The sequence below is a fragment of the Rousettus aegyptiacus genome, unplaced genomic scaffold (assembly GCF_014176215.1).
Source record: "Rousettus aegyptiacus isolate mRouAeg1 unplaced genomic scaffold, mRouAeg1.p scaffold_m13_p_2, whole genome shotgun sequence".
Taxonomy (NCBI): domain Eukaryota; kingdom Metazoa; phylum Chordata; class Mammalia; order Chiroptera; family Pteropodidae; genus Rousettus; species Rousettus aegyptiacus.
In genome coordinates, this window is record NW_023416295.1 from 143518130 (window position 1) to 143545746 (window position 27617).

At 35.6% G+C, this 27617-nt stretch overlaps 1 protein-coding gene across 4 annotated transcripts in view; it reads left to right on the plus strand.

The window, feature by feature from the left end:
* The window catches only part of ITPR2 (inositol 1,4,5-trisphosphate receptor type 2), a 405483-nt gene that overhangs the window by 288067 nt on the left and 89799 nt on the right, over window positions 1–27617 (plus strand). For all 4 annotated transcript variants that reach the window (XR_004955694.1, XM_016119206.2, XM_016119205.2 and 1 more), the window contains 2 exons: window positions 1397–1492; window positions 2951–3073. Coding sequence is in view for 3 of the 4 variants with exons in the window: in XM_016119206.2 (XP_015974692.2) it covers window positions 1397–1492; window positions 2951–3073 (219 nt within the window). In the remaining variant the exon portion in view is untranslated. The remainder of the gene's footprint in view (window positions 1–1396; window positions 1493–2950; window positions 3074–27617) is intronic.

The window sequence follows — 27617 nt, forward strand, 5'->3', positions numbered from 1 at the left end:
AATGATTCATTAATTTAAAGCAAATTATAGGCATACAGATTATATAAAAATCTAGACCTACGTAAAATAACTAAATGATGAGATATGACTTAAGATTACAAGATATTCTTAGCTATTCAAATGAAAATGCTTTTTTGAAAAAGAGCCATTTAAAATTTCATTTATGTTACATTAAATTATTAAGCACAATTTATGTATAACTTTTGAAAATATGACAATTGGATAAATCATAGTATGCATAAAATACCAAATAGATTTGCTTCAAAATATTTAAAGTATAGTTTTCTATCTAAACAATCTATGAGGCTTTGTACATTATGGCCAATATAATAACAATGTTTGTAAGACAGAATGATACATACATATTGGCAAATTTTAGGGGGCTTCCCTGGGTATAATGATTTAATTATAAATTCTTCATAACATTATAAAGATATTATATTAAAAATGTTGAGGTTTATTTTATATCATTTTCTCTAAATTTAATTGTCTGTTTATAAGTATACTTAATTCTATATACTCATTTGCTATACAATTTTATGAATTTTTCGAACATACATCTTGCCCTTTAATTTACATTTCATAACTGATATGTGATTATGAAGCGCTGAATTTGTAAATAGGTAGGTTTTTTTATTTTGTTTTGTTTTTAGAACTCTAACATTCTTTCAAAAAAATCCCTCTATTAACACTGACACACATTTGATTTCTCAGTTTATATTGGCTCTTGTACTTTCAAATTGATTCAGATTAAAAGATTCATATTTTTCCAACGTAGTATGAGAAAGAAGATTGATTAGAAAAAATATCATAATGCCAGTAACATTCTGATATTGGATGTATTTTTAAGCTATTACGTATCTGGCCTGCTGAGCGAAGTTCATCAGAGAATACTGCTATTGTTGACATTGTTTTCAGCTTTGAATTCTATGGGATCAGTTCAGATCACTCTAAGGATTTAAGTTCTCCACTAATCCTGGAACCTTATTTTTTAGGTATATTGTTTGTCAGGGTTGCTAGATTATGCAAATAGTTTTAAGATTGGTAAAAATCTATTAAAAATTTTGAATGGAACAGAAAAAAATAATGCCGCTTCACAAAATACTAAAATCTTTTCAGGATAAGTCAGCGACATTGGTATCATCATCATCATCATCATCATCATCACTAATCTTAGTCATTTAAAGGTAGTTTTTATACTTCTGAAAGGAAAAAATAGTTGGATAGAATTTAGTATTACAACTACTAAAATATTAATAAGCCAAGCCAAATTAGCAGTTTAAAATTCTGTTTGATTTTTTAGAATGGTCATGGTAATCTCAATTAAAACAAAAGCAGGGGATTATTAATTCATGAAGTAGATTTTTTTGTGAATTAATTGAATTCGTTTCTCTAGAACAATGCTTCCAAGCTTTTGCTGGCCATTATGGAAAGCAGACATGACAGTGAGAATGCAGAAAGAATTCTTTTTAACATGAGACCCAGGGAACTGGTAAGAAAACTTTTGAAAGCCGTGTTAATAATGTATAACTAAAAGGGACAAGCTTGTAGTATGTATGTCAGAAGAAAATCTGGTGACTTTTACTGCTCTACCAAGACGTAATGGCACATCATGACCTACCATTATGAGTACCTCAGAAAGCCCCATGATGTGTGATTTGGGTCTTTATGACCTCATGGTTTTATCCACTCTAAGCACTTTTCTTAACCAGATTGTCACTCTCTACTAAACTATCTGCAAATTCTTTTTGACAAAGAAAGAAAAATTTGCCTTAATTTGTGTATTAGAATATTTGAGGATGTGTAAAAAAAGTTTGTACCCCTCAGAAATTATATTTGGACCTCTTTCTGAACAACGAAAATGAAACCAGTATCTTTTGTACCTGTTCTTATCAGCGAAATGTTGCACAATGCTTGTCATAGAGAAAATTGTGTAGAGACTTGATAGGGATTCCACAGAGATCATTAGTGGGCCGTTCTGTTATAGAAGTTATGTTTTCCTCCTCATTTATGACATGGAAATCATAAATATTGTCATGTTTTAATAGTGGTTTTCAAAAGTGGTGAGAACATACTCAAACCATGTAGCTCACTGCCCCAATGACAAATCCAAGTCCTATGACCACCACAGTTGATGCTATGGGGAAATCCTTCTGGAAGGCATTCTTTTGCTCTCTTTAATGGGAGCAGATGGAGTCAAGGAGGGCAAATAAAGAGAAAGATAAGATACATTTTGACATCTGTTAAATGAGAGCCTAGTATCTCTGCAAGGCAGTGGTCTAAAAGGAGCAAAACCTGCCCTATTCTTCTGGTTAAATGGGACAATGAGTTATATATTCATTCAACAACAGCACTGTACAATAGCCCGTTAAGAATGCTGTTTCCTCTGCCTCCAACACCTTTATCCCATTATCCACTTCTTCTTTATGGCCTACCCTCAACCTCTTGCTCGAGCTAGTGCCGCTGCCCTGTGCTTAATTAGTGCCTCACACTTAGCCTTGCTGTAGGGCTGCTGTGTTTGCCTGTTGACTTGCTCACTCTCCCACAGGACAGTTAAGTCCCCTGAGGGAAGATACTCCATTGGATCCACCACTGGGTCCTCAGTGCAGGGGATGATGTCCGGCACCATGTATCCTGGTTATCCAGTGGGCACTTAATAAAAAACGGCTACTTATCATGGTTCCAGAGTCTCCTAATTCATGAGAACTTTGACACTGTCCACATTCAGAAGTCAAAGCAAAATTTTCCAAGGAAAACAGAATATTGTAGAAAAATACTTCCATGTTCCTTTAAATAAAGATGGTTTCCAATGCTATTTTCATTTAGAGTTCTTTTATTCTTTTCAAGTCTTAGGGATCGTTCCAGTTTTAATTATACCTCATAAACAATGTAAAATGCATATTGTGCATGGCATTTTAAGCCTTAGTGTTCCTATTTGTGTTTTTGATAGGTGGATGTGATGAAAAATGCCTATAACCAAGGACTGGAATGTGATCATGGAGATGATGAGGGAGGAGATGATGGCGTTTCCCCAAAAGATGTTGGACACAATATCTACATTCTGGCCCATCAGGTGTCACATTTTATATCTTTACATTATTCTGCTAATATTATTAATTATATTTTATGTCACTACTTGTTAATATATTTTCCAAGTTCTGCTTCCTTCACTGAGCACTCGCCCCTCTTGCTCTGGGCCAAAGTGAAGGAAAGACTCCCAGCATGGTTGACTCTGTTCCCAGGTCTGTGCTAGGGACTGATCCACAAGGAAACAATACTTGGCACCAAAAACTGCTGGTCCAGGTAGGAGTCCCGTGTGAGGACCTGAGGAATAGATAAATGGTGACAACAAATAGAAGTTTTGAAGGAGAGAGGAAGAGAGGCTACTGAGAAGACAGAGAGTGTGAAGTAAGGGAGTACATCCAGATCTAATCAGGAAAAACCTGATTAGCATATGGCTTCCCGACTCTGAATTACAGGATGGCATGCTTCCTGCAGAGCCATAGAGTGGCAGCTTCTACTTGGTTTCCACTGGACTTCTAACAGATATGAGACTAAATTTTAAATTCTTTTGGAGGAACCATTTCCATTTTATAATAACTTATGAAAACAAGTGTTTGATAGCTGTTATTTGATAAGTTTAATTCCGTAAACATGAAACTCTACTTCTAATGCAGAAGTTTTAATCTCATCTTCTAATGAAGATTTGTTTAGAAGTTAGAATTATCAAGTGTACATATGCCAATTTTATTTTGTCTATAGTAGCTCTCTTTTGTTTTTTACAGAATAAAATCCAAACTTTGTAGACTTTCCTAATCTTTTTTTCTAATCATTTTCTCCCATTCGGTCACTCCCTTTTCCTTCTTTCCTATACATCTTATCAGTTAACGAATATTGGTAGATATAAGAATCCGGATAGATTAAAATTTAAAAAAAATTTTTCCAGTTTTATTGAAATATCATTGACATACAGCACTATCTAAGTTTAAGGTGTTAAAAGGTTTCTCTTTAAATATTTCTGGGCCTTCTCTATCCTTTGCGTAACTGCCTAATGTATGTAAACTTGGGTATAATTTTTGCAAAAGATTCGAGGAATGAGTCAAATTCTAAAATAAAACATTTAATTAAATTTGTTTAAACTACAAATGAAACAAAACAATGTACCCATTTTTCCTATCCCAAACCCCTGCCTTTGGCTACTAGTCTATTCTCTGAATCTAGAGCTTGAGTTTTCAATATGTATATGTTCCATTGTGTGTGTGTGTGTGTGTGTGTGTGTGTGTGTGTTTATTTATCCAGATGGACACGACACTTAGGTTGTTTCCATATCTTGGCTATTGTAAATACTGCATTGAATATGCGGGTACATATATCTTTTTATGTTAGTGTGTTTGTTTTTCTTGAATAAACACCCAGAAGTAAAATTACTGGGTCATATGGTTGTTCTATTTTTAATTTTTTGAGGAACTTTCATACCGTTTTCATACTGTGTTGCAATGAGGCTTACATATAACAACTTATTTTATAAGACTCTATTTTAAGTTGATAACAACTTAAGTGTGATTCCAGTGTAAAACTCAATAATTTATACTCATTCCCAAAACATTTTATGTTTTTGATGTCACATTTTACATCTTTCTATTATCTTGTATATCCCTTAACTAATTATCATAATCTAGTTATTTTTACTACTTTTGTCTTTTAACCTTTATACTAACTTTATAAATTATTAATTCACTACCTATACTATATATTTACCTTTACAGTAAAATTCTAAAAGATATTAACAAAAGAAGCTTCTATCGTATTTTATTATAGTTGGATTATTGAGAAGACTTTTAAGTCTCTCATAATATAGCTATATATAGAACAGAGAAAGATAAAGGCATATGGGTTATAACTAGAAAGACCAAAAAGAATTTTAAATATTGAGGAACTGAAAACTAGATGAAGGGCAAGTTGAAGGAGGTAGAACACTGATATTTCAGATGTGGAAAAGGTATAGTTTTAGAGAGAAATAGAAATCAGGTGACAAGAATCAAGTCAAGCTAGAAAAGGAATGACTAATGATTGAATGTGAGTGGAAAGAAAAAAAAAATCACAGACAGAATTAAAAACATATTGGCTGCTATAATGTATGTGGGCAAGGCATTACTTCAGAGGATATAGCATTATGGAAGGAGATTAGTAAAGAAGAGTAGGACAGAGTGAACAGTAGTAAGCTTTAGACGGAGGAAGTTGGGGACTATAGCCACCCATATTTTTTTGACTGAGAGCTAGTCACGATCTGTCCAAAGAGGTTACCCCTTCTGTACGAGTGAGCAGCTTCATGAACAAGAATTTATTATGTAGCTTTTAAGTGGGAAACGAACAACCCAAACAGCTAACTTAGTTCTGGAACCAGTAGAATGGCAGATATTTGAGCCATATCACCCCATATTCATGGAGAAGATGTTTTAAAATGCAATCTCATATTATCAGTGTAGTATGAGTAACAATAAAAATGTAAAGGTCAAGAAAAGACTTATGTTAGGTCAGCTCAGGTTTAAGCAGATTAAGTGTAAAAGTAGAGAATACAAATTTTAAAAACAGGCTGAGGTGGGTGTTGAGAAGAATGGAGAATGAGGATAAAGAATGCAAGTACTAGTCATGGATCAAAAGATAATGATGTAAAGTATTAAAGGAGTTAAATGTCAATGATTCTGATGGATCTGAGTTTATAAAAGTGCTTGGAGAAAACAAATTAAATTCAAAGATGACAGTGGAATTGTCCAAGTAGGATTTCAGAAGTAGTGAAAAAGTAACAGAGGGTTAGAAACAACGTACTGAAATGCAGAGATTAAACAATGGATAGGAAAATGCCTTGAATGGGCATATAGAGGTGTCTTAATTTTCCAAAACCAAAACGTTGGAAAAGCAGAAGTTCGCAGAGCTAGGATGGTACAGTAGAGAAGTGCACAAATAAAGCCAGGCTTCAGGAAGAGAGAGCATATCAGACCGAGTAAGGGGAAGAAGGAGATTCTGAATTGCTAAATAATTTAAGCCTGTGATTAAATTTTAAGAGTGTAAGTATGAAATAAGAGTCCATATGAGTTCCTTATGGGAACTCAACGAGTGAATAGGAATGGCAAAATATATGGAACACAATATGTAACTGACAGTGTAGTTAAGCAGCTGTCTGCTTATTTTCTTACAGTGACACAGAGAGTTGTTACTTTGCCACCTTATAAATATATTCTCTATGGGGTGACTCTTCCCACCAAGTTTTCAAGAACAATTCAGATTTCACTCACAGAGGAGAGCTCACTGTGCACTTTTGGTCTTTCCACAAGTGACTGCCTCAGCATTCTCTAGGCCGGGGTACTATATTTGGGTCCTTGGGTGGCTGACATGGTCTCCGAGTTCCTTATGAACCTGTTGTCCAAACAACTCCTCCACTGTGGCACAAACTCAAAGAGCAGTGGTCGTAAGCTTTGCTTCAGAGATAGCCACGTAGTTTTGCTTAAGCTTTTGGTTGAGCCCAGGTTTTCGTGTTCTCGTTGTGGATATGGAATCATTTGGCTCCTGTATGTTGATGACCATGCAGATTGGTTTCTGCCTTTGCACAGTTCATTAGTTCCAAAACTGATGTTCAGCTTCCTTCTTATTTTACTATAATCATGTCTTGTACAGACAGTTTATTTTGGTGCCCTCAGACTTTCAATTTTTGTTGTTACTCTTTTCATGGCAGTGAGGTAGTTCTGCTTTTTCTACCGTGACATCCTTTTTGGTCTTTCCTGTGGTTGGTGTTACAAGAAACAAATAATGCTTCTTGTAAGTGTCTCGTCTGATCTACATAAAACTATAAATACTTAAAAAAGGGAATTTCTTAAGTTCCGATACCATAGTATTGTGCAGAGAATTTCCTTAACTTTAAGCTATGTGTCTTTTTTGGCTTTCTGTCCTCCACATGCTCTCCTCACACCACTCTAGTTTTAGTCTTTTACATTCTACTTTCTTCCTATTCTTCCTCCTCTTTATTCCTATATTTCTATACAGCAGTCACTGCCCACAATCTAGAGCATCATTTATTACTTTGGATATGTTTAACATATATTAAGCCATGTTGTCTCTCTGATCCCGTGTAGCAATTTTTGTTTTTCCTGTCTGAGACCCTTTATCTTATTTTATTTTCTCCTCCAAATTTATTGATATATAATTGACATATAACATTGCATACATAAGTTTAAGGTATACAATACGTTCATTTTTATACACTGATATATTGAAAAATTACTACTACCATAGCATTAGTTAATGGCCCCATCCATTTCTCTTTGGTGATGAGAACGTATAAGATCTACTCTCATGGCAACATTTAAGTATATGATACATTATTATTATCCATAATCACTAGGTTATGCATTATATCCCCACAATTTAGTAATCTCATAACTGGAAGTGTGTATCCTTTGGCCAGTATATCTGCATTTCTCCCACCTCCCTACCCCCCATCACAACTCTACTCTGTTTCTCTGAGTTTGACATGTTTAAGTTCTACAAACAAGTTATATTATTTAGTATTTGTCTTTCTCTTTCTCTTAAAATAATTCCCTCACTTCTCCGAAGTTTTTGGAAGCAGCAAGATTTCTTTCCTTCTCATTGCTGAATAAGATTCCACTGTATGTATATGTATGTATATGTATGTATATGTACACACACACACATATCACATCTCCTTTATCCATCATCCATTGATGAACAGTTAAGTTGTTTCTATATCATGGCTATTGTGAATAATGCTGCTATGAATATAGGAGACACTCTGTTTTAATACTTACTAAAATTAAGGAGTATATAGAGAAATATTATATGCTTTGCTGGATGAGAAGTATTAGATAGCTGTAGAAAGCTCCTGGTTCATGAGACAAAAAAGAATGGATCATTTTAGTTGTCTATGGAATTATTTTTAAAACATAGGCTTTAAAAAATTTTATGAACATTTTCTTATGTCACTAAATGGTCTTTGAAAATGTAATTTTAATGTCTGTTTAATTATTCATTGTTCGAATATACCATAATTTATTTAATTTCTCCTTGTTGTTAGATATTTGGGTTTCTAATGTTTTTGATATTATAAATTATGCTATAATTAACATCTTCATACATTAATCTTTGTCTACTACACTGATTCTTTCCCTAGGATAAATACCAAGAAGTTTAATTACTAGATTGCAGGGTAGTAGCTATTTTATGGTTATTGATTCATATTATAAAATTGTTTTTCACAGTGTGCGATGGCACTCAGTTTACTGAATTTTAAAATTGTTACCATTTTAAAAAAAACTTTGTGAAACTAAGAGTGTTTGGAACATAGTAACCCCTCAACCAAAGTTTATTGAATGAATTAATGAATTATAGATGAAAGGGGATCTAATTTTAAGTCACATATTTTGGATTACTAATAAAATGGGCTATCTTTTAATATGTTATTTGATCATTTCTGTTTTTTCTGTGATTACCTAAAAATGTGTTTATCCATTCTACAGTTAGGATCCATTTTTTCCTGGTGAATTTTAATTAAGGTTAATAAACCTTAGAGATAATACTTATATCTACTTCTCCCTGATTCATTTACTTTTTAATATTGTAATGATAGTTTTTTTCCATAACCTTGAGATCAGTTAAACACCTAAATTTTCTTCTAGTGTATAATGAATTCAGGTTGTATAATTAATTATATAATTTTTTTCATGTCATAATGCAGAAATAATAAAAAGTTATGTTCTGATGCTAAGTTACTTCTAAAGACATAGTCCATGATTTAGAAGCAATGACAATCTAGAAGGGTAGGATTTGTAGGAGTTTCACGAGTGTGCTGTAGAGCATGGGTCACAGAGAGACTTTTAATAGGAGAGATCAGAGCCAAAATCCAAACCACTTTCAGGGCCAGACAGGGCTTGTGGATGTGTGATGCGGAGCCAGGTACGACTGGGACAATCTAGTCTTCCCCTTCCAAAGCAGGAAGCCATTACTCACCTTTGCTGACATTCCCGTTGGGATTGCAAACCCTGGATTTCCACTTTTGTTATTTCAAAAGAAACCTGAATTTTGAAATTTTTGAAAAATGTGAAATCTCATAATTTTTAAAAGTTGACAACTCATTCAAATTTTTTAAAATGATAATCAGTTCAAACAAAACTCACTAGCAAGCAGCATGTAGCCCATGAGCCATTGTTTGCCACTTGTAAAATAAAGGATCCAAATTTCTCATTCATTCTTCACTCAGTTGCATGGATTTTCTGAGTGCTTACCTAGATGTCAGGCAATGTACTAGATGCTAGAAATACAGCAGTGAAGAAGGCCAACAGAGGACCAGCTGTCAGGGAATTTACATTCTGACTGAGAGCAGTGAAGAGTAGACAAACTAAAGATAGCAGATAATGAACCCAGCTATGCAATGAATGAGAATAGGGTGTGATGAAAGACAGTGACAGGATGCTATTATAGATTGAGTGATCAGAAGGGTTTTCTCTGAAAAGCTGATATTGAAGCTATATCTAAGTGAGAAAGCAACAGCCAGCAGTAAGGAATGGGGAGGTATGGGAGAACATCCCAGCAAGTAGCCTGAAAGTAGCAAAGAGCTTGGCATGTTTAGAAGAACAAAAGATTTGTGTAGCTGGACCCTCAGCTAGCTATAAGTACTTGAATATTATAATAACTGCATATGATGCTCCTGAGGCTCATTTATTATAAGACAGTCATTTAAGAACATTTATTGAGCACCTCTTATTTCAAGCATTGTTTTTCTTGCTAAGTTGGAAAGATGAATAAAGATGCCATCAAGAAGCTCTTAATTAAATGTGTGTAGGGGGAGAGGGAGACAGAAAAATCATTATAATTTAATGTGCTTTTGTGCAAATGGAGGTATACATAAAATATGCTTCCCTTAGGAGTCAGGAGAGGATTCAGGGAAGAAGTGACTCTTGAACTGCATCATGAAGGATAGAGGGATTGGGGAGAACATTCTAGGCAGAGCCAACGTATTCTGCAAAAATGCACCATAGATATTTTAGAGGAAGAAGATCTCTTTAGGGGATATTGGTAGGGACCTTGTGTGGTAACAACTTATGTCTTATCTGAAACGAATTACAATAACTTTGATTACGTCAGCATCTTTGATAATGACTCTGTAGGAATTTAAAAATGTTTTATGAATAAAAAATACATGGATGAATGAATGAATGAAAGACTAGGACATGATATACTCTAAAGCTTTAGTATTTTACAAGTATTATAATAAAAAACTGAATAAAGATGTTTTTCTGTTAACATCATTATTATCATAATCAGAGTTAATGATAGGGTTTCCCACTAGAGTATAAATTCCTTGCACACAGACACGAGTTTTTTTTTTTTTTTTTTTTTCCTGTTCCTAAGCAAGTACATACTTAGCATATAGTAGACCCTCAGGAAGCCTTTGGGGGAATAATTTCTTGCAAAAATGCATGCATATTGGTACTATTTTTTATGTAATATAGGTACTATGTAAGATTAATAGAATCCTACAAAACTGATATTAGCATTTTGGCAGTCAAGGATATTCAACTGCAGACTCTCCTTTTAATTTTTGTAGCTCACTCTTTTCCAATCATGTCAGCAAACTCTACATAGGTAGGTAGGGCCATGTAATACTTTCCCTCATGCTAGGCATTTTTCTTTTTTTCTTTTTCTTGATGCCACCTCTCCTATGAACCGATAAAATATCTCTGGTTCTTAAAAGTCATTTTAGTATTTTGTTAGTTCTTCTAAGATCCAAATTGAGACCTACTTACTCTATTTCCTAGGTGAATTCCAACCAATGATGATCTTTTCTTGGTTTCGAATTCTTATATTTCTTATCCTCACCCCAAACCACATATTTACTTTCATACTAGTTTATGCTCTATGTTATCCTACAGTTCTTTATTTCATATATATATGTCTCGACTACTTAATTAGTAGTAAATTCACAAAATCTGGGCACCTATGAGGCCTCATTTAAAAAAAAAGAAACTTTACACAAAGAAAAATATTGTGCAGAAAAATTGCTAACGTATAATATATTTAAATCCTCTAATAGGCACCTATGTATCTTACACCAAGTAACAAGGAATCTTTGGATTACTGCCATTTATACGATCTTTCAAATTCATGGTTAATGGGAGCAATAAAAAATGCAATTCAGGAAATGGATTGAAATTGGACTCTCTAATTGCTAGTTTGGCGTAAAGATCATGAAGCCAAGTTCAGTGGAAGCAATTATTTTTCTGCTTAACATTTCATGTTTGGTGGATATATATTTCTTTCTTAGTGATATAATTATTAGAGCATCAATCTGAATTCTAGCAATGTAGAAAGCCTTGGCCATGTCTCCGGCTCCTTTTTCCGTCTGCTCTGACTTCAACTATAACCACCAAATTCAGCCTGTTGGGAGAACTAGAGATATCAGGCAGGGCTGTTTCTATATATATATTTTTTTCCATGTAGGAGACTACACAGCATCTCCTAGCATATTTTAGACCATTGGATTGTTAACCTGTCTGCAACCAAAGCCTGTATCTCTTTCTTTCTTTTCAGGAGAGAGAGTGGTAGGATTGGCCATTGTGCTTCAAGGACTGGGATTCTTTATTTGCTAGATGTCCTGATAGTTTTCAGTAATCCATTTTTCCTTCGAAGTTTGATCTTGGAGCTACAATTTCCTGAGCTATGCTCATTTTAAGGGATAAGCATATACATTACTTTAAATAGCTATATTTTAATTTGTACCAAAGTCATACGAAATGTATATATTATTCAAACTACTTAAAATGTTTTCCGTAGAGACTTATGCTGCTTAAACTCTTTGCACTTCGATTTTTTTATGCTAATATGTAGTAATCAGCATTGCTTCATTTACTTTATTTGTAGAAACAGAAGGATAGGTTTGTAATTGGATAGATAACTTCCATCTTTAATATCTTTGAAGGGTTTTAACTAACTTATAATTACTTCATCTTTATTATTTCTCATAGTGCAGAAAGTAGAAAACACAGCTAAGTTTTTCAGCTCACAGAGGCACTTGTAGCTCAGTAATATGTTGGCTAGAAAATTATACAGAGAGCTTAGCTATTATTCACCCCTGCACTTTGTATTTTTTCCATTAGTTGATTACATCACTCAACTTCTCTGACTTCAGCTTTCTCATCTATAAAAATCTGATGGGAATCCATGTGCTATGTTTGCAAAGCAAACTTTCTGAAACCTACATAGACTGTAGAGTAGTTGGACCACGATGGCTCTTTTACTGGATTAGACTGTGTTTTAAATAATAGAACAGAGTAGCTCACCAGCTACTGGATATTTGTGTATTTATTTGTACCTTATCTAGTTATAAAATGAATTTGAAGTTAAATAAGAAGTGCATTTGGACAGTCAGACTGTTAGAATACAAGATCAAACACCTGGAGAAGGAAAAGGACTCTAAGTATATGAAGGGTCTTGGCTAATATTCTCACTTTGTCAGTGGTAGCTGTGAGCTTCTTGGTAACCAAGAGTGAAAACAATGGGCCATACAATTAACACCCATACTATTCATTAATGACCAACTTATTGCTGGTATATAGTTTAAAAGGAATTTATACAAGGGCATAAGACAGCACAGTGGACAATGTTTTCTAACGTGTAGAACATGCCAGGTAAAAAAAGCGCATAGCTGTTTTTAGTCCTTGGGGATAGATAATCAAAACTTCGGAGTTACAATCAAGAGTGAATATAAATAAACTTGAACAATACAACAGTCATTGTGGAAATAGATATGCCAGGTCACTTCATAGAGGGACTTTGATAATGTAGAAACTTTTCAATATGTGAACTTAGTTGAAATGAATGTTTTTAAAATCAAGAGAGGGACAGCAAGGCTGACGTAGTTGGATGAGATAGATTTAGGGTCTAGGTCAGAGGCCAAGCTAAAGAAACTTAGCTAGAGGGAATGTTGTTTTCTGCTTACATTGTATACACAACTTGGGAAACACTATGTATTTTAGTTAGGGTCAAAAGTGTTTCTCAGATTGTGTTGTGCTTCAAATTCCTGCACCTTATCTCCAGAGACTTTAATCAACTAGGTCTGAGGTAGATCCCCCAACTGCTTTTAACCATAGATTCTGGATATTTTTATACAAGTTGTCCGCAGGCCACAGTTTCAAAAAAGCTACTTCAGACTTGTACCCTCCTCAGCTTCCTTCCCTAATTGTCTGAGAGCCTGATCACCTGACCTACATCTAGCCTCTGCTCTTTTCATTGCCTTCCTTCTCCTTTGTGCTTTCTGCCTTCCAGCTTTCAAACTAATCTGATTATCGAGCTAATCTGATTATCACCTAATTTTCATTTCTGTTAACCCCCACTTCTCAGAATTATTGGAATTAATCAACAGGAAAATATCTTTTAAGAAATAGCTCACACCAAAACTAATGATTAGAAACCGTAACTCTCTTCTCCCTGGGCATGTATTCCTTGGCCCCATAAGGCCGTGCGAGAATCTGGAGCCTTTTACTGCTTTGTATGGAAAGTCCCTAACAACTAAACAAGAAGAGAGGGCCGGAATGGCTGGGGCACATAGAGGGAGAGGGTCAGAGAGAAGCCTGAGGAGATAGGGTCAGATCAGGAGGGTATGTAGATCCTGCTAAGGGTTCTGTCCTTTATCCAGGAGCAATGAGAAGCCATGACCACTGCCCTTCCCTAAAGTCTCAGCACCATTTGATCTCCAGCTGATTTAATGACTGGGAATGGCATAAGGAGAGTGAGGATGATGTGAGAGTCTCAGATAACTCCCAGGTGTAGAGTTGGTGGTGAGTAGATGATGGTGTATTTCACAAGACTGGAGATAGAGAAGCCTTGGAGGTGGAATGAGGAGAGAGGAAACTTGGTTCTAGACCTTTGGTATCTGAGGAACTTATGAGACATTGGGTTGGTAATGTACAAAATGCAGTTGATTGTATGGACATGTTCTCAGGAAAGAGAACCAGGCTTGGAACATCAATGTACAGACATTAGTATGTAGATGCTATTTGGAATGGTGGGTGGAGATGAGATCTCCCAGGAAAAAAAATTGGAATGAGAGGAATAAAAGATCAAGAATGGAAGCCTGAGTATTACCAAAATTTAAAGGAAAAGAGGAGGAAGAAAAATCTATAGAAGTGGGTTGAGAATAGAAGGCCTGAGAGGATAGGACATTGAAGCAAGCTAGGAGAGAGACTCATGATGAAGAATAGGATCAGTGGTTCCAAAGAACTCAGTAAACCTGACCCCAGGATTTGGCTCTTAGCAGGTCACCAACCATCTTACCAAAAGCAATCCATCCTGAGTGGTGGGGGCCAAGCCCGACCGCAGTGAGTGGAGGAGGCTGTGGGATTACTAACTGTACAATAGACACACTCCAAATCGCTCATTAGATTCAGAGAAGCAATGATTTAAAGCAGCTCAATCAAATTTCCCTCTTTTGATCTTGATCTTAAGCAGAATGAAAGTAAAATATCAGTTCTAAAACCTAGAGGGTAGGAAGAGTAAGATAAACGCTGGCGGCATTACAACTCGAATTGTCTCATTGCCACTCTGACCAACCTTATACCCTCAGTACACTGTAGTTGGTCTCCAGAAGAAGTAGTGTGTGTGCGTGTTGTTATTGTTGTTGTTTAAAATGTCCATCCTCCAAGATATCTTAGGGCTCCTCATATTTATATTTACTTTCTTCTTAGCACAGCAGCATTACTAAAAAGCAGGACCAGTAAAGGGCTAATAGGAAATACTCACAGGTTCCCCTTTTGCAAAATCAGATCTTCATCTGCCAGACAGGAGATTTGTTTTAGCTTGTACCCACTCTGCATGGTGCTTTATGGTTCTCAGCTGATAGGGCATGCTGCGGGATCACAGCAACAGTGCTAATTAAATGTCGGTGGGTTTGGGAGCTGCAGCAAAGCCTTCACGCTCAGGCGGCTGAGACAGAAGCAGGAAGGAAAGGCACAACGTTCCTGAAGCTTGTTAGGGTAGGGTAGGGCTCAAATTCAGACAGCTTTGGTGTTCAGATCCTCAATGGATGCTGCAAGAGGGCCCACAAATGAGCCCCAAAAGGAATAAGTGAACGTATGTCTGTATGGTTTTAACAGAGAACAATTTCTTTGGGCAAGTTTTTCTTGAAATTTTTCCTCTTTCTTACCCACTTATTTTATTAACTATATTACTGATTGTTAAAGTACCTCATATTTAACTTGTTTTTAAGTTCATCACTCCCAGTGTTCAACATTTGATACAAACTGAGGGAGAAGTTTTCCAAAGTAACAAAGTAAACACACAATATCAGTAAAAGATCAGTGCTTTAGATGTAGGTGGTGACAGGCAGCCAGACCCTTTCCGGCTTCTCCTGAGGGCCCTTCTGTGTGTAGAAGTTCAGTTTACCGTGGCACAGAAACTTAGTCTTGAGATAATCACATGTGTCTTCCTAGAATTACTCTGAGCTCTCTTTCTCAGTTAGTGGCATCACTCTCTAACCCGTTATCAAGCTAGAAAGCTGGCATTCATCTGGAGCCTTCCCACCTCCCCCGCACAGACAGCATGGCCCATCATCAGTTCTACTTCTTCCAAAGGTCTCTTGGGTCTGCTCAGTCTTCTCACTCTTACCGCTGTCATCATGTCTCATCTGGACAACTTCAGCAGCTTCCTGTCTCTTTGCCTCTGTTCAAGGTCCTTTTTAATCCACTTTCCACAGAGCGATCAGGGGAATTATCTATTACTCCCACTGGTTGTATCTGTCTCCTCACTAAACATTTCCATAGCTTCCAACAGAACAGAGTATATATACTCACTAACAGCTTAGGAGAGTTTTTATGAGTATTTTCCTGATTACTTTTTTTCTAATATTTTGGGTCATATTTATCAAGTATTTGCTTTTGTCTCAGATGCTGTGCCTCATTTAATCATCACAATCTCTCTGACATAAATATTAATAAAGTACTATTATTAACCTCAATTTGTAGAAGACAAAGGTATAAGTTTAATGAAGCTACATTGTTTGCCCGTGCTTGCTCTGTTAACAAATAAGATAGAAGGAATTAGAGCCTAGGTCTGTCCAGAGCCTGTGATGCTAACCACTGTACAATCCTATTCTCCGGCCATCTCTGTCATCATCCTTCTTCTGGCACAAAATGTTCCAGAATCTATCGCCCACACCATTCACTACTACTTGGTCCCAAACCACCATCAACTCACATCTGGATTATTGCAATAGGCGTCTAACTCTTCCCCCCAATTCCATTCACCTGTGCATTCCATAATGTCTTCTCTACCCCAGCAGCTGCTCTAAACCCTTAAAAACATAATATAGATTATGTCACCTTTATGCCCCAAACCTTCTAATACTTCTAGTTTCTGAGCAAAAGTCAAATCTCTATTGACACTGGCTTCGAAAGCCTCCCAATATGACCTGGTTCCTCTGCCGCCTTTACCCACCTCTCTGGCCTCCTCCTTCCTCCTTACCTGCTCAAGCCACCTTGGTCTCATGGCTCTGCTTTGAAGCCAAGAAACGTAATTCTGCTTTGTGTTTTTGAACTTTCTGCTTTTTACATTTCCGTTAAAATGGTCTCTGATCATTTGATTTCAAATGGCAGCCTCCATCCCTCCCATGATCATCACTCCCATCTTCTGCTTTATTTTCTTCTTAGCACTTTCCTATTTTGGTAGACCATATATTTGTTTGTTTGTTTCTCACTTACCACCAGAAAGTCAACTCCGTAAGGACAGGAGGTTTGGATGTTGTGTTCACTATTATAACTCCAATGCCTAGAGAATTACTGGGCACACACCAGAGGAGAGTTTTATTATTAAGTATTTTAAAGCGAATATACAGGAAATACACTAATCATTGTCTATCGATGGCTTAAGTTATAAGGGGAATTTTTATTTGTTTTGGATTGGCATAAGTGGGACTTTATGTTATTTTAACATTGTTTGTGGATCTGCCAATATTCTTTTCTTTATGGATAACTCATCATACAATATCAAAGAAGCTTATAATGCAGGCAATAACTTTGTCTATAGTACTCATATGTTTGTATTTAGTTAAATACTTATGTGTTTAAATGCCTTCTCTACAAATCAACAATATATTTTTTTAAAAAGGAGAATAAATTTTTCTAAATGACTCTTGTCATTTTTTTCTCCCTCTCTCTTTTTTGCATGCCCTCCCTTTGTTTTTTAATTTGCAACCTGGGTAATTTAACTTCTGAATGACTGGATAACATTTAAAAAGGTGTTGGATGTTACCAATTGAACAAGTAACAAAGTACATGTTCGAAATTCTTTGTCTCTTTTCAGTTTGATTCAACTCATCTGAATCCTTAGAGTTGAAATTCACCTTGCCACCTCATTTCCTCCTTTATTAGGTTTGCCTTTGAAATTCAGAATTTCACTTGAGCAATAATTCTCTCACTTTTCAGAACCACTCTAAAAAAAGCTGGCCTTTTTTAAAGCAGCTTTTGAGACAGTTAAACATAGAGACAGCGCTAGCATGATATCTCTCAGTCTGATGTAACTCAGAAATAGAAAGCTGCAGAAACCTGAGTTTGAAATGCTTTCAAGCAATTGAGCTTAAAGTTCCTGAAAATTATCTCGTAGTGCTTCTTCTCAATTCCCCATATTCCACCCCTGATTTTTACATCTGGCTAATTTGTACACTTCAGATTGTATCTCTGAGCACACTGGCAGTATGAGACCTATCGTGGAACTCATTATAATTCCAAGCCTTTAATTAACCCCCCTTAAGTGGCTTTGTCAAGACTGTGAACAACAGAACAGCGATTGACTCTTTCTTAGAAGAGGTATATCTCAGAGGATAACATAACAGTCAGAATGTGTTCTTCAGTAAGCCTGATTGGCTCAGAAACTTAAGGAACTTTGGGAGCACAGATTCTCTAGTCATTCTTTTTTTTATGTGGTCCCATAGGTATTATTGTTATTTTACAGCTAGGTAAATTAGTCATGAAAAGGTCAAGTGATTTGTTGTACGTGTTCCCATGACAAGTCAGCAGCAGGACCAGAGATAGTCCCTTGGTATGGATAATAAGCCCACTCACGCCAACAAATACTTTGAGAACAAGGACTCTAAGTTTCCCCAGTCAGCCTCGAGACCTATTTTAATATGGTCAAAGCTCTCGTAAAGATGGCTTTCTTTACCTCGTGATGCTTGCCTTGAAATAAAACATTGCTAGAAACAGTGAAGGAATCAGAATGCTTTTGAAGAGATAAGCAATGCTGTAATTCCTAATTTCTTTCTGTTGTAAGTAAATGACTGATTACTTTATTCCAGGAATAGAAATTAAAACATCTTTCACACTTATATATAGTAATTCAACATTTTCTAAGAATCAGTCTCCTTTGGAAACTTAAACGCATTTACCATTAAAAACTGAACAGACAGAAGCATTCTGTGCCATTCATCCATCCATGTACTCAATAAATATTTAGTAAGGAGCTATTCTATGCTCGACACTGTTCTAGCTGCATGTGGCACAACAGTGAACAAAACAAAATTCCTTTCTTCCTAGGACTGATATTGTAGGTAAGGGATATACATTAAAATCAAATAAATAATAATGCACACTCATATCATTATTTTAATTATTATGAAGAAGGATCCTTTTATTCTGCTAGTGTTGCCCAAACCACATTTTAAAAATCACTAAGGAGAGGACATGATGGTCGATATCCAGAAAATTCATTTCTAGATACTTGAAGAAGCTATTGAAGTAGTATTATCCTCTCCTCTCTAGGTCCGAAGAAGTACCTTCCTTTCTGAGAATAGTGAGACCCAGAAATTTCAAAGAGTTGTCTTTAGTTACATCAGAAAGAAATGGGGTCTGAAAAAATGTCTATCTTTCATCAAAACAAAAGTAAACACTCCAAGTCTATACCATTTTGGAGTTTCCTAAAGATCAGTTGCTACCTTCTGTTTCTTATTAATGTTTACTTATATTTTGGATAACCCCATTAAACATGTAGAATTAGTTCATTTTCTTGCTTCTCATCCTGAAATATTTTATTTGCTTTGAATAGAACATTGTAACAATGATTAATTTAGAATATTTTTGTGAAATACTGATTTCAGAGAAGATGACCTACTTAACATATAATTTATTTTCATGTAGTTTTAGTCATTCAGAAATATCGATGTATATTTTTACATTGATATTAGCAGTTAAGCATTACACTTCATTGAATTTTGCATGAAAAAATATAAAATGAAAGATATTTTACCTTAAAATTATAAATTCTTAATAAAATACAGCTTCTGAAATATTGAAATATGAGAAAGTATGACCTCTTTTAGCTGGAAAAAACAGAACTGAAGAATAAATTTGACTTTAATAATTGTAGGGAAAAGCTTGTTTTGAAGGCAGTTTTGTTCATCTTCTTTTTATGAAATAAACTTACAAACTAATTTTGTAAACTAAATATATTTATTATACAATTATATAAACATTTTCATAGACTAATTTTTTTTACCGAAATGAGATTTTAGTACTGAAGTCTTTTTAAAAGAGCAAAGTCAGCTCAGAAATTGGAAACTATAAGTGATTAATGACCAGTTTTTCAAAATCAAATGGAATATTTTTAGGTGTCTGATCCCAATTTCAATTTTTTTGAAAAATTTTCAAGTAAATTATTTACTATTATTAAGAGTGTCTAAATATTTACATTTTTCTTATAGGTTTTTAAAGGAAAAACTCCTTTAAAAACCATTGTTTTTTTTTTATGTTTGAGACTTTTTTAAAAAGTGGATTTCCTGTTAAGAATCTAAATGAGTCCTGATGATAACATCTATTAGGACAGTGGTTCTCAAATGGTAGCAGCACTGCGATCCCCTGGTGAGGGTACAATGCATTGCTGGGACCCACATCCAGAGTTTCTAATTCTGAAGATCCAAAATGAGCTTGATAATGTGCATTTCTAACATGTTTTCAGGTGATGCTGATGCAGCTGGAGAAGGGACCAAATTTTGAGAATCTGCATGTTTTGATGAATATTGGCAATCAGTAGGAAAACTAGATTCTCCATCACAACACTTTTTGCTTTATATCTACACCGTAGTATAAGATAACATACTACCTTAAAATTGTATCTTACCATTTACTGTGGTTTCTTCCTCATCTACTTTGCTCTGCTTCAAAGTTGAGCTAGCAAACATTTATTACAATCTAAAGGTCTTTTATTGATTTTATCATAATTTCAGACAGACCCTAATGAATAGGACTCTAAATTATCTGAAAATTAGTTTTAAAGAAATTGGGCGAGTTTCTTGTCATTTCGCACATGTCTTTATCTTAGTTTGGCCACCATTGTAATGGAAATAATAACTAATCGCTAAGAATTGATTGTATATCTAAGATAAATAAAACCTATGTTTTTTAAACTCCTTGGACAAAGATACTATAGAGAAAGGTAATGCTGGTATTCCAGGGTCCCTCTTTCAGTCTTGCAGGATGGGGACTGGGGAAGGGACCAGCTCCTTCCTTCCCTTAGATTGTGTGTATGTGGCAAGGATGAGAGAAAACACTTTTGAGGTCTCATGCTTTCCTTGCGATCTGTGGTCCTGTGGTACAGTGGTCCACGAAGCCTCCGCATCTGCCTCATGAGGAGCTCAGGAGTTTGTGTGTTCTCTTTCTCAGGTTTGCCAAATGATATCTCTCAGAATGAACACCCTCTATTCTCTTTCCTACTCATTGCTAGCTTTCCATTTGGCCTCACTTTCTTTGGGGCTTTCTCTTTGGTTTCTCAAGAGCCTGTTTTGGAAACCCAGAAAAACGAACATCTTTTCTTTCTTTTTCCATCCAGTTTCAATCCAATTTCTGCTCAAGATAATATGGACAAACTGTATTTGGCTAGGGAACAAGAAGCCTGGGAAAGAAAAAAGAACAAGAATTAACTGTTTCAGAAAAAATGAGATTTGTTACTTTTTCCAAGTAATCGATTTCAGTACACTGTTTGGTGGAGAATCAGTACCTTCGTCTGCTTTCCATAGCCCATTTGCCTTACTCTTCCTCATTTCCTCTCCCCTCACTTTATCCCGCCCCACAACTTGCTAATGTTCTTACTTCTCTCTTTTGGGAAATGCCACCATTTCCACCTTGAGAAACTAGCTCTTCACTAGTTAACCTCAGACTTAAGCTGGATATTGACGGGGGTTTCCCGAAGCCTTGATTCTACTGACTGAAGTGAAAAGGATGTGCTCCTCTCTGCTCAGAATGCTTGAAGCTGATTTTCTTCTAATGTGTCTAAGTGCAAACATCCCTGCCGCAGTGAATAATTTCTTGCTGAGACCACACAGATGAACTGTCTCCTGTGAAAAAGCCTTTTCTTCTTCTCAACATGACTTTGGCCCTACTACTAAACAGAATAATAATTCTGGTATCAGTATTCTAGAGGAACAGTTATTTCTTCTTTGGGCTGTTTTCTTTATAAAGGACCTCACAGTACTGAGAGTAGCTCTGGACAGCTGACACCATTCCCAAATGGATTCTCTTTAATCTTCAAATTCCTTTTCTATTAGAAAGGGAAAGAATGCGTAAGAAGATCTGTTTATCTTGCCATAATTAAGAGAAAAATTCCCTTATGGTTTGTGTTTGTGTTAGCTTCTGCTATAGACTGAATGTTTGTGGCTTCCCTAAATACATATGTTGAATCCCAATGCCCGATGTGTTGGTGTTTGGAGTGGGGCTTTTGATTAGGTTGTGATGATGGAGCTCTTATGAATGGGGTTAGTACCCATAAGAAAGAGGCAGAAGAGAGATCTCTCGCCCCTTCCACCAGTGGGGTTATAGTGAGATGACATTTGTCCATGAGGAAAGAGTTTTCCCCAGACACCAAATCAGCTGGTACTTTGATCTTGGCCTGCCCAGCCTCCAGAAATGTGAGAAATAAGTGTCTGTGATTTATAAGCTCCCCAGTCTGTGTTGTTTTTTGTTTGTTTGTTTGTTTGTTTGTTTGTTTTTAATTACAGTGGCCCAAACAGACAAAAACAACTTCCTAGAGCTGCCATAACATATTACCACAAACTTGATAGCTTGAAATAGCAGACATTTATTTCCTCACAGTTCTAGGAGCTGGAAGTCCTAAATCTCAATGTCAGCAGGGTCATGCTCTCTGAAAGTTCTATGGTAGGATCCTTTCCTGCCTCTTAGCTTCTGGTGGTCGCCAGCAATTTGTGGTATTCCTGGGCTAGCATCACTCCAATCTCTTCTGTCATCAAATGTTATTCTTCCTTGGTGTGTGTATGTCCAAATTTCCTTCTTTTAAAAAGGACACTAGACATTGGATTAGGGCCCACCCTATCCAGTATGACCTCATGTTAACTTCATTATATCTGCAACAACTCTATTTCCAAATAAAGTCACATTCACAGGGTTTGAACGTATCTTTTTGCTGGACAACGTTCAACCCACAACAGTATTCTTGATTCAGACTCCTCACGTAAACCTTTAGTACAGTCCAAATTCTTGTTCTGTCTTCCACTCTCCATTCTCCATGACTTTGTTTATGCAGATCCCTCTCTAGGCAGAGTGGCTTCCTCATCCCTTCCCCTCCTTACCTTTTCCTACCTGTGGGCATTTTATCCATTCTTTAAAACCTTTATCACATTCATTTCTTGCATGATTCCTTTCCTAAACCCACCAACCAAATATGAGTTCTTATATTTCTGCTTTTACTTTCTTCCATATTAGTCATGTTTCTATAGTTGTTTTAATTCCTCAAACTAGAAAGCAGGTTGTTTAAAAGAAGAAAGTAAGTCTTATATCTATAATCTCACATAATTTTGTGCATTGCACATAGGATCACAAAATCAGAGAAAAATAGGTGTTTTGAAAATGCAGGGCTTATGTATTTTAAGCATGTTAGAATAGGTAAAACCTTTGTTTATAGACTTTTCTTCAGATTTCACTCTGCTTCAAAGGGGAATAGTGTTTGGTATAAAAGCACTGTATAATCATTAACCTAAATGTATAAGACAATTATTCTGCCTTCAGGCTCTAGCTTATTTTGTGATCTTTGGAACATTAGTAGCCATGTCAGTTTTACCAATTAATAAAAGCAGAACTCACACAAACAAATTCACAGCTGAGAGGTGCCAAAGAATAATTATTGTTGAATATTATTCAAGTGCAGTTGCTTGATTTTTTTCCTCCATTCTTACTTGGACCAAAATGAAAAAGAATGTTAAAGTCCTAATGATAAGAAGATAAATATGAAACAGTTTACTAAGGAATGTTACTAAAAGTGAAAAGCTTAAGTCTGTCATTTTTATTCCTGAGCCTTGGTTTTAAAAAACTTCATGATATTAGTCAAAGACTCTGCTATATTTTATATGTGCTATGTATAAGGTTTGTACTGACAAATATGTATGCCTTTTATGTATACATACATATTTTTATTCCTATTTAGTACTGCATCCATATTTGAATTACAAATATAGTATGATTAATCAGCAAGTACATGGTTTTCCTTTTTTATTTTTAACACATAATTAAAGAATTGCTAGCCTTTCTTGACAGCCTTTCTCCATGAGTGATATGTCTTTATTCCTCTATAAGTCTAATTATCCACCAATGCTTTTAATCCCTTCCTCACTAATATATATGCATATATCTGCCCATGTATTACATTCCATTTTGTTTTTTTTAAAAAACTTTAATATTATGATAGATGATAAATTATATCAGGTCTAGTTTTTCTGTTTGTATTAATCAACTAAGAAAAGTTATTTATAGGTAAAATTATTTTCGCACCACTTATTAATTATGACAAATGTAAACACCATATCCACACACTATATAAAACAATTGCTACTCTTTTGCCTAATACAGATTGTTGTGGATTACAAATATTTCTAGAACCCAGAGAGTTCCTGCCTGTGACATTATTGCCTTTCAGCATTCAGTGCTGCTGCTCATGTTCAGACTCACTATTGCTAATATCGGGTGTTGGTTGGTCTTCAAGACCATGTTATGTAGTGGCATCAGCTAATTTCAAGTACTGTTGCGAGGGTTTCTGTCAGATAAAATTGGATATCACAAGATGTCTATCCTTGAATATCTTTATTAGATGTCTTTCAGTTTTTAATTAGACTTTAAATTAGATTTCTTACTGTGATGGCTCTCCACAGATGTGCTCTACTTGTCCAGAAACTTACCAAGTGTTTTCACCACTGGTTTCCAAAGCACTTAATAATAAATTATTCTACTGCTCCTTTAGATCCAAGGGTTATTTGCCTGTATTTATGTCATAGAAAAGGGTACATGATGGGGAATAGTAGACAAAAATTGTCTACAGAGCTCATCACTAAGAAAAAACAGATGTCTTTGGTCAGTGGTGTGTGTGGCCATTTACATAATATTTTTAATAGAATTACTTATATGGGGGCTAAATATTTTAAAAATTATTGAACATATGTTAATCAATCTCTGATAATTTATACTGTGCTTTTATTTAAGTGTAAATTTGGACCAAGAGAGTGCTATATTGATACCAGTCATTTTCATACATTTCAGAATCATTGAGATATTCTTTTCTTCTTTGTATCTTGTCTATATAACAGGGATGCTATCCTTGCTTCATAAAGGGTTCAATTCAACATTTATTGAGTACCCAGTCTCTCCCTCTCCAAATAACTTACAGTCTAGCAGAAGGGATATAAGTACAAGAGTAACTACAAAACAAGGAAAAAATATTTTATTTCTGCAAACACTGTCATTCTGCCATCATCTAATGTTTAATCAGATTCCTTTCTCTTTTATCAAGGAATTAACAGGTAATTCACTGAGATTGAAGAGTCCTTGCCCACTCAAATGCATAAATAATGTCATGAATTAACCCATTTCTTTATTGATTCAGCATATTTATTGATTCTGTTTGATGTGCTCAGTTCTGTTTTGGCTTTGAGAATGCAGAGGTAAGACCAGGCCCTTTTCCTTGAGGATGTCACAGTCCAATGAAGAGAAAGAATAGTTACTAAGGTAAAATATGAGAACTGTTACTATCTAGATACGTACAGAGCACTATCTGAACACAGAACAAAGGAAAGCAAACTAAGCCACTTAGTAAAGAAAGGTTCTTAGTTACAAAGAATATAACAAACATCTAGGTAGGAAAAAAATGCTGCAATTATTTCTATTTGGTTTTATTATTATATATTTCAAAATTTTCAAGATATGTATAAGTTATTTATATAATCATGAATGAAAATACCGTTTTAAATGTTTGGACACGTGAAGGGAATGCTAGGCATTTTTTAAAGTGCTTTTTAGAGTGCCACTTATCCACAGTAAGACAGGACAAATGTAGAATCATCTCACTAAGACTACCGGAAAGAGAAAAGACCTGATAATTTATACTGTGCTTTAATTAAAGTGTAAATTTGTACCAAGAGAGCGCTATACTAGATTAAAATTATTGTATAGATTTGCATTATTAATTATGTTACATAAAATAACATTTTTGGTTTTAAAAAATAATTATAGTAAATTTTGACACTATAAAGTGACTTTAAAAAGTCAAAGCTTTTTAATAAATAAATTTATAAGAAATTATTCAAATTAATGTCTCACCTTGTAAAACTATTCTTTAAGATTTAAGAGTTCTGATATTTACATTCAATTTAGTAAGCAAATATGTATTGAGGATCTACTATGTGCCAGACACTGGTCTAGGCATTGGAAATATAGTAGTGAACAAAACAGATGAAAATGTCCTCTAAGAAATAAGCTTACTTTCTTATGGGGGGAAGATAATAAAGAGATCAATTATAAAATATGGTTTGTCAGATCATACTGTGTTATAGAGGAAGAAATGTTGTAAGATGTGTTAGAGGAGGTGGATGAGTTGATCTTTTAAAGCATGGTTATTGGTAATAATACAATATTTGAAAAGAGACCTGAAGTAGGTAAGGAAGCAAGCCATGCAGGTATCTACAGGAAGAGAATCCAGGCAAAGGGAACAGCAATTATAGAAGTCCTGAGGTGGAAGCATGCTTCTCGGGTTGAAGAACAGTCAGGAGCCCAATGTGGCTGGGACTGTGGGGAGGGTACTAGGAGAAGAGTTCAGAAAGGTAGCCGGGACAGATTCTATAGCCCTTATAGGCCGCAGTGAAGACTTGGCTCTACCTCTCAATGAGATGACAACCCTCAGAGGGTTTTGAGCAAAAGAGGCATGATCAGATCAAAAGGATAACTCTAGCTCCTGTGCTAAGGCTAGGTACTAGAGGACAAGGATAGAGGCGGGAGACCAGTTAAAAGGCTATTGCTTAGACCAGGTTGGTGGTGGAAGTGTGAGAAGCAATTAGATGGTAGACATATGGGCACCCTAAAACCTGATCATTATTAATCAATCACAGTTCCCTACACTTTGTCAGTAAGCTCCAGTTCACGTATCGCACTGTAACTAACCCTTCCTAACTAGCACTTCTTCCACCTTGCCTAGCACCTCAACTCCCAACACATTTTTTTTTTTTTTACCATGTTATAAGCTATAATCCATTGATTCTACCACCTTTTCCATTGTCCTTTCTGGCTTCATTCCCTTCCTTATTCAGCCTAGATTCTGTAGTCACATTTAAATTCCTTGCACAGACACTTAATTTCCACATATCTCTTTGCATGTGTTTTGTTGACCTCACTTTGCAAAACCACAAACCCCATTAATTACAACTACTCCATGCCCGGAACCAGACAGCTGAACCTAGATGGAGAAGAACACACAAACATGCTTACTGTCTTATTCACTAGCCTCACAAACATGTTTACTGGCCCTCACTGGGTAAATTTGTTTCTAAGACAAACCCTTTAATTTGTATACTAGATCATTCCACTCTCACCTAGTCAAGATGTTGCTCTAGCAAACATTTCATCTCTCTCAAAGTCTAACAAACATGATGTTATAATACCCATCTTTTTAAAAACCCCTCCCTTTTACCTTATCCATTTTTCTAGCTACCACCCTATTATTTAGCTTTCACTTATGATGATACTTTTCAAGAGTTGCTTGTTATTATTTATACTTCCTCTCCTCACATTTTTATTTAAATTCGCTACATTAGGCTTTAGTGTCCATCACTCCCTTTCAAGGTTTTCAGTGAGTTCCAACCTGCTAAAACAATGACCACCACTTCTCAGTCCTCATATGACTTAACTGTCAGCAACATCTGATGCAGGTGATCACTCCCTTCCTCTTGAGGTTCTTTCTTTGTTTGGTTGCCAGGACACCTGACTTCACTGGTTTTATTCCTACCATGCTGGCCCATCTTTCTCAGTCTTCTTTGATGATGCCTCTCATCTTCCTAACCCATATTGGAGTTCCTTGGTTCTCTTTTATCTAATCTCACTTTTAGGTCATCTCATTAAGGCTCATGATTTTAAATATCTGCCATATACTGATGACCCCTAATTGTATAGTTCCAGCTTCAGCCTCTGCCCAGAACTCCTGACAAACGTATCCAGCAGCCTGCTGGTCATCCCCTTTTGGATGATGTCTAATGCTTCATGTGTCCAAATCAGAGTCCTGTTTTTCTCTCACTTAATATGTTT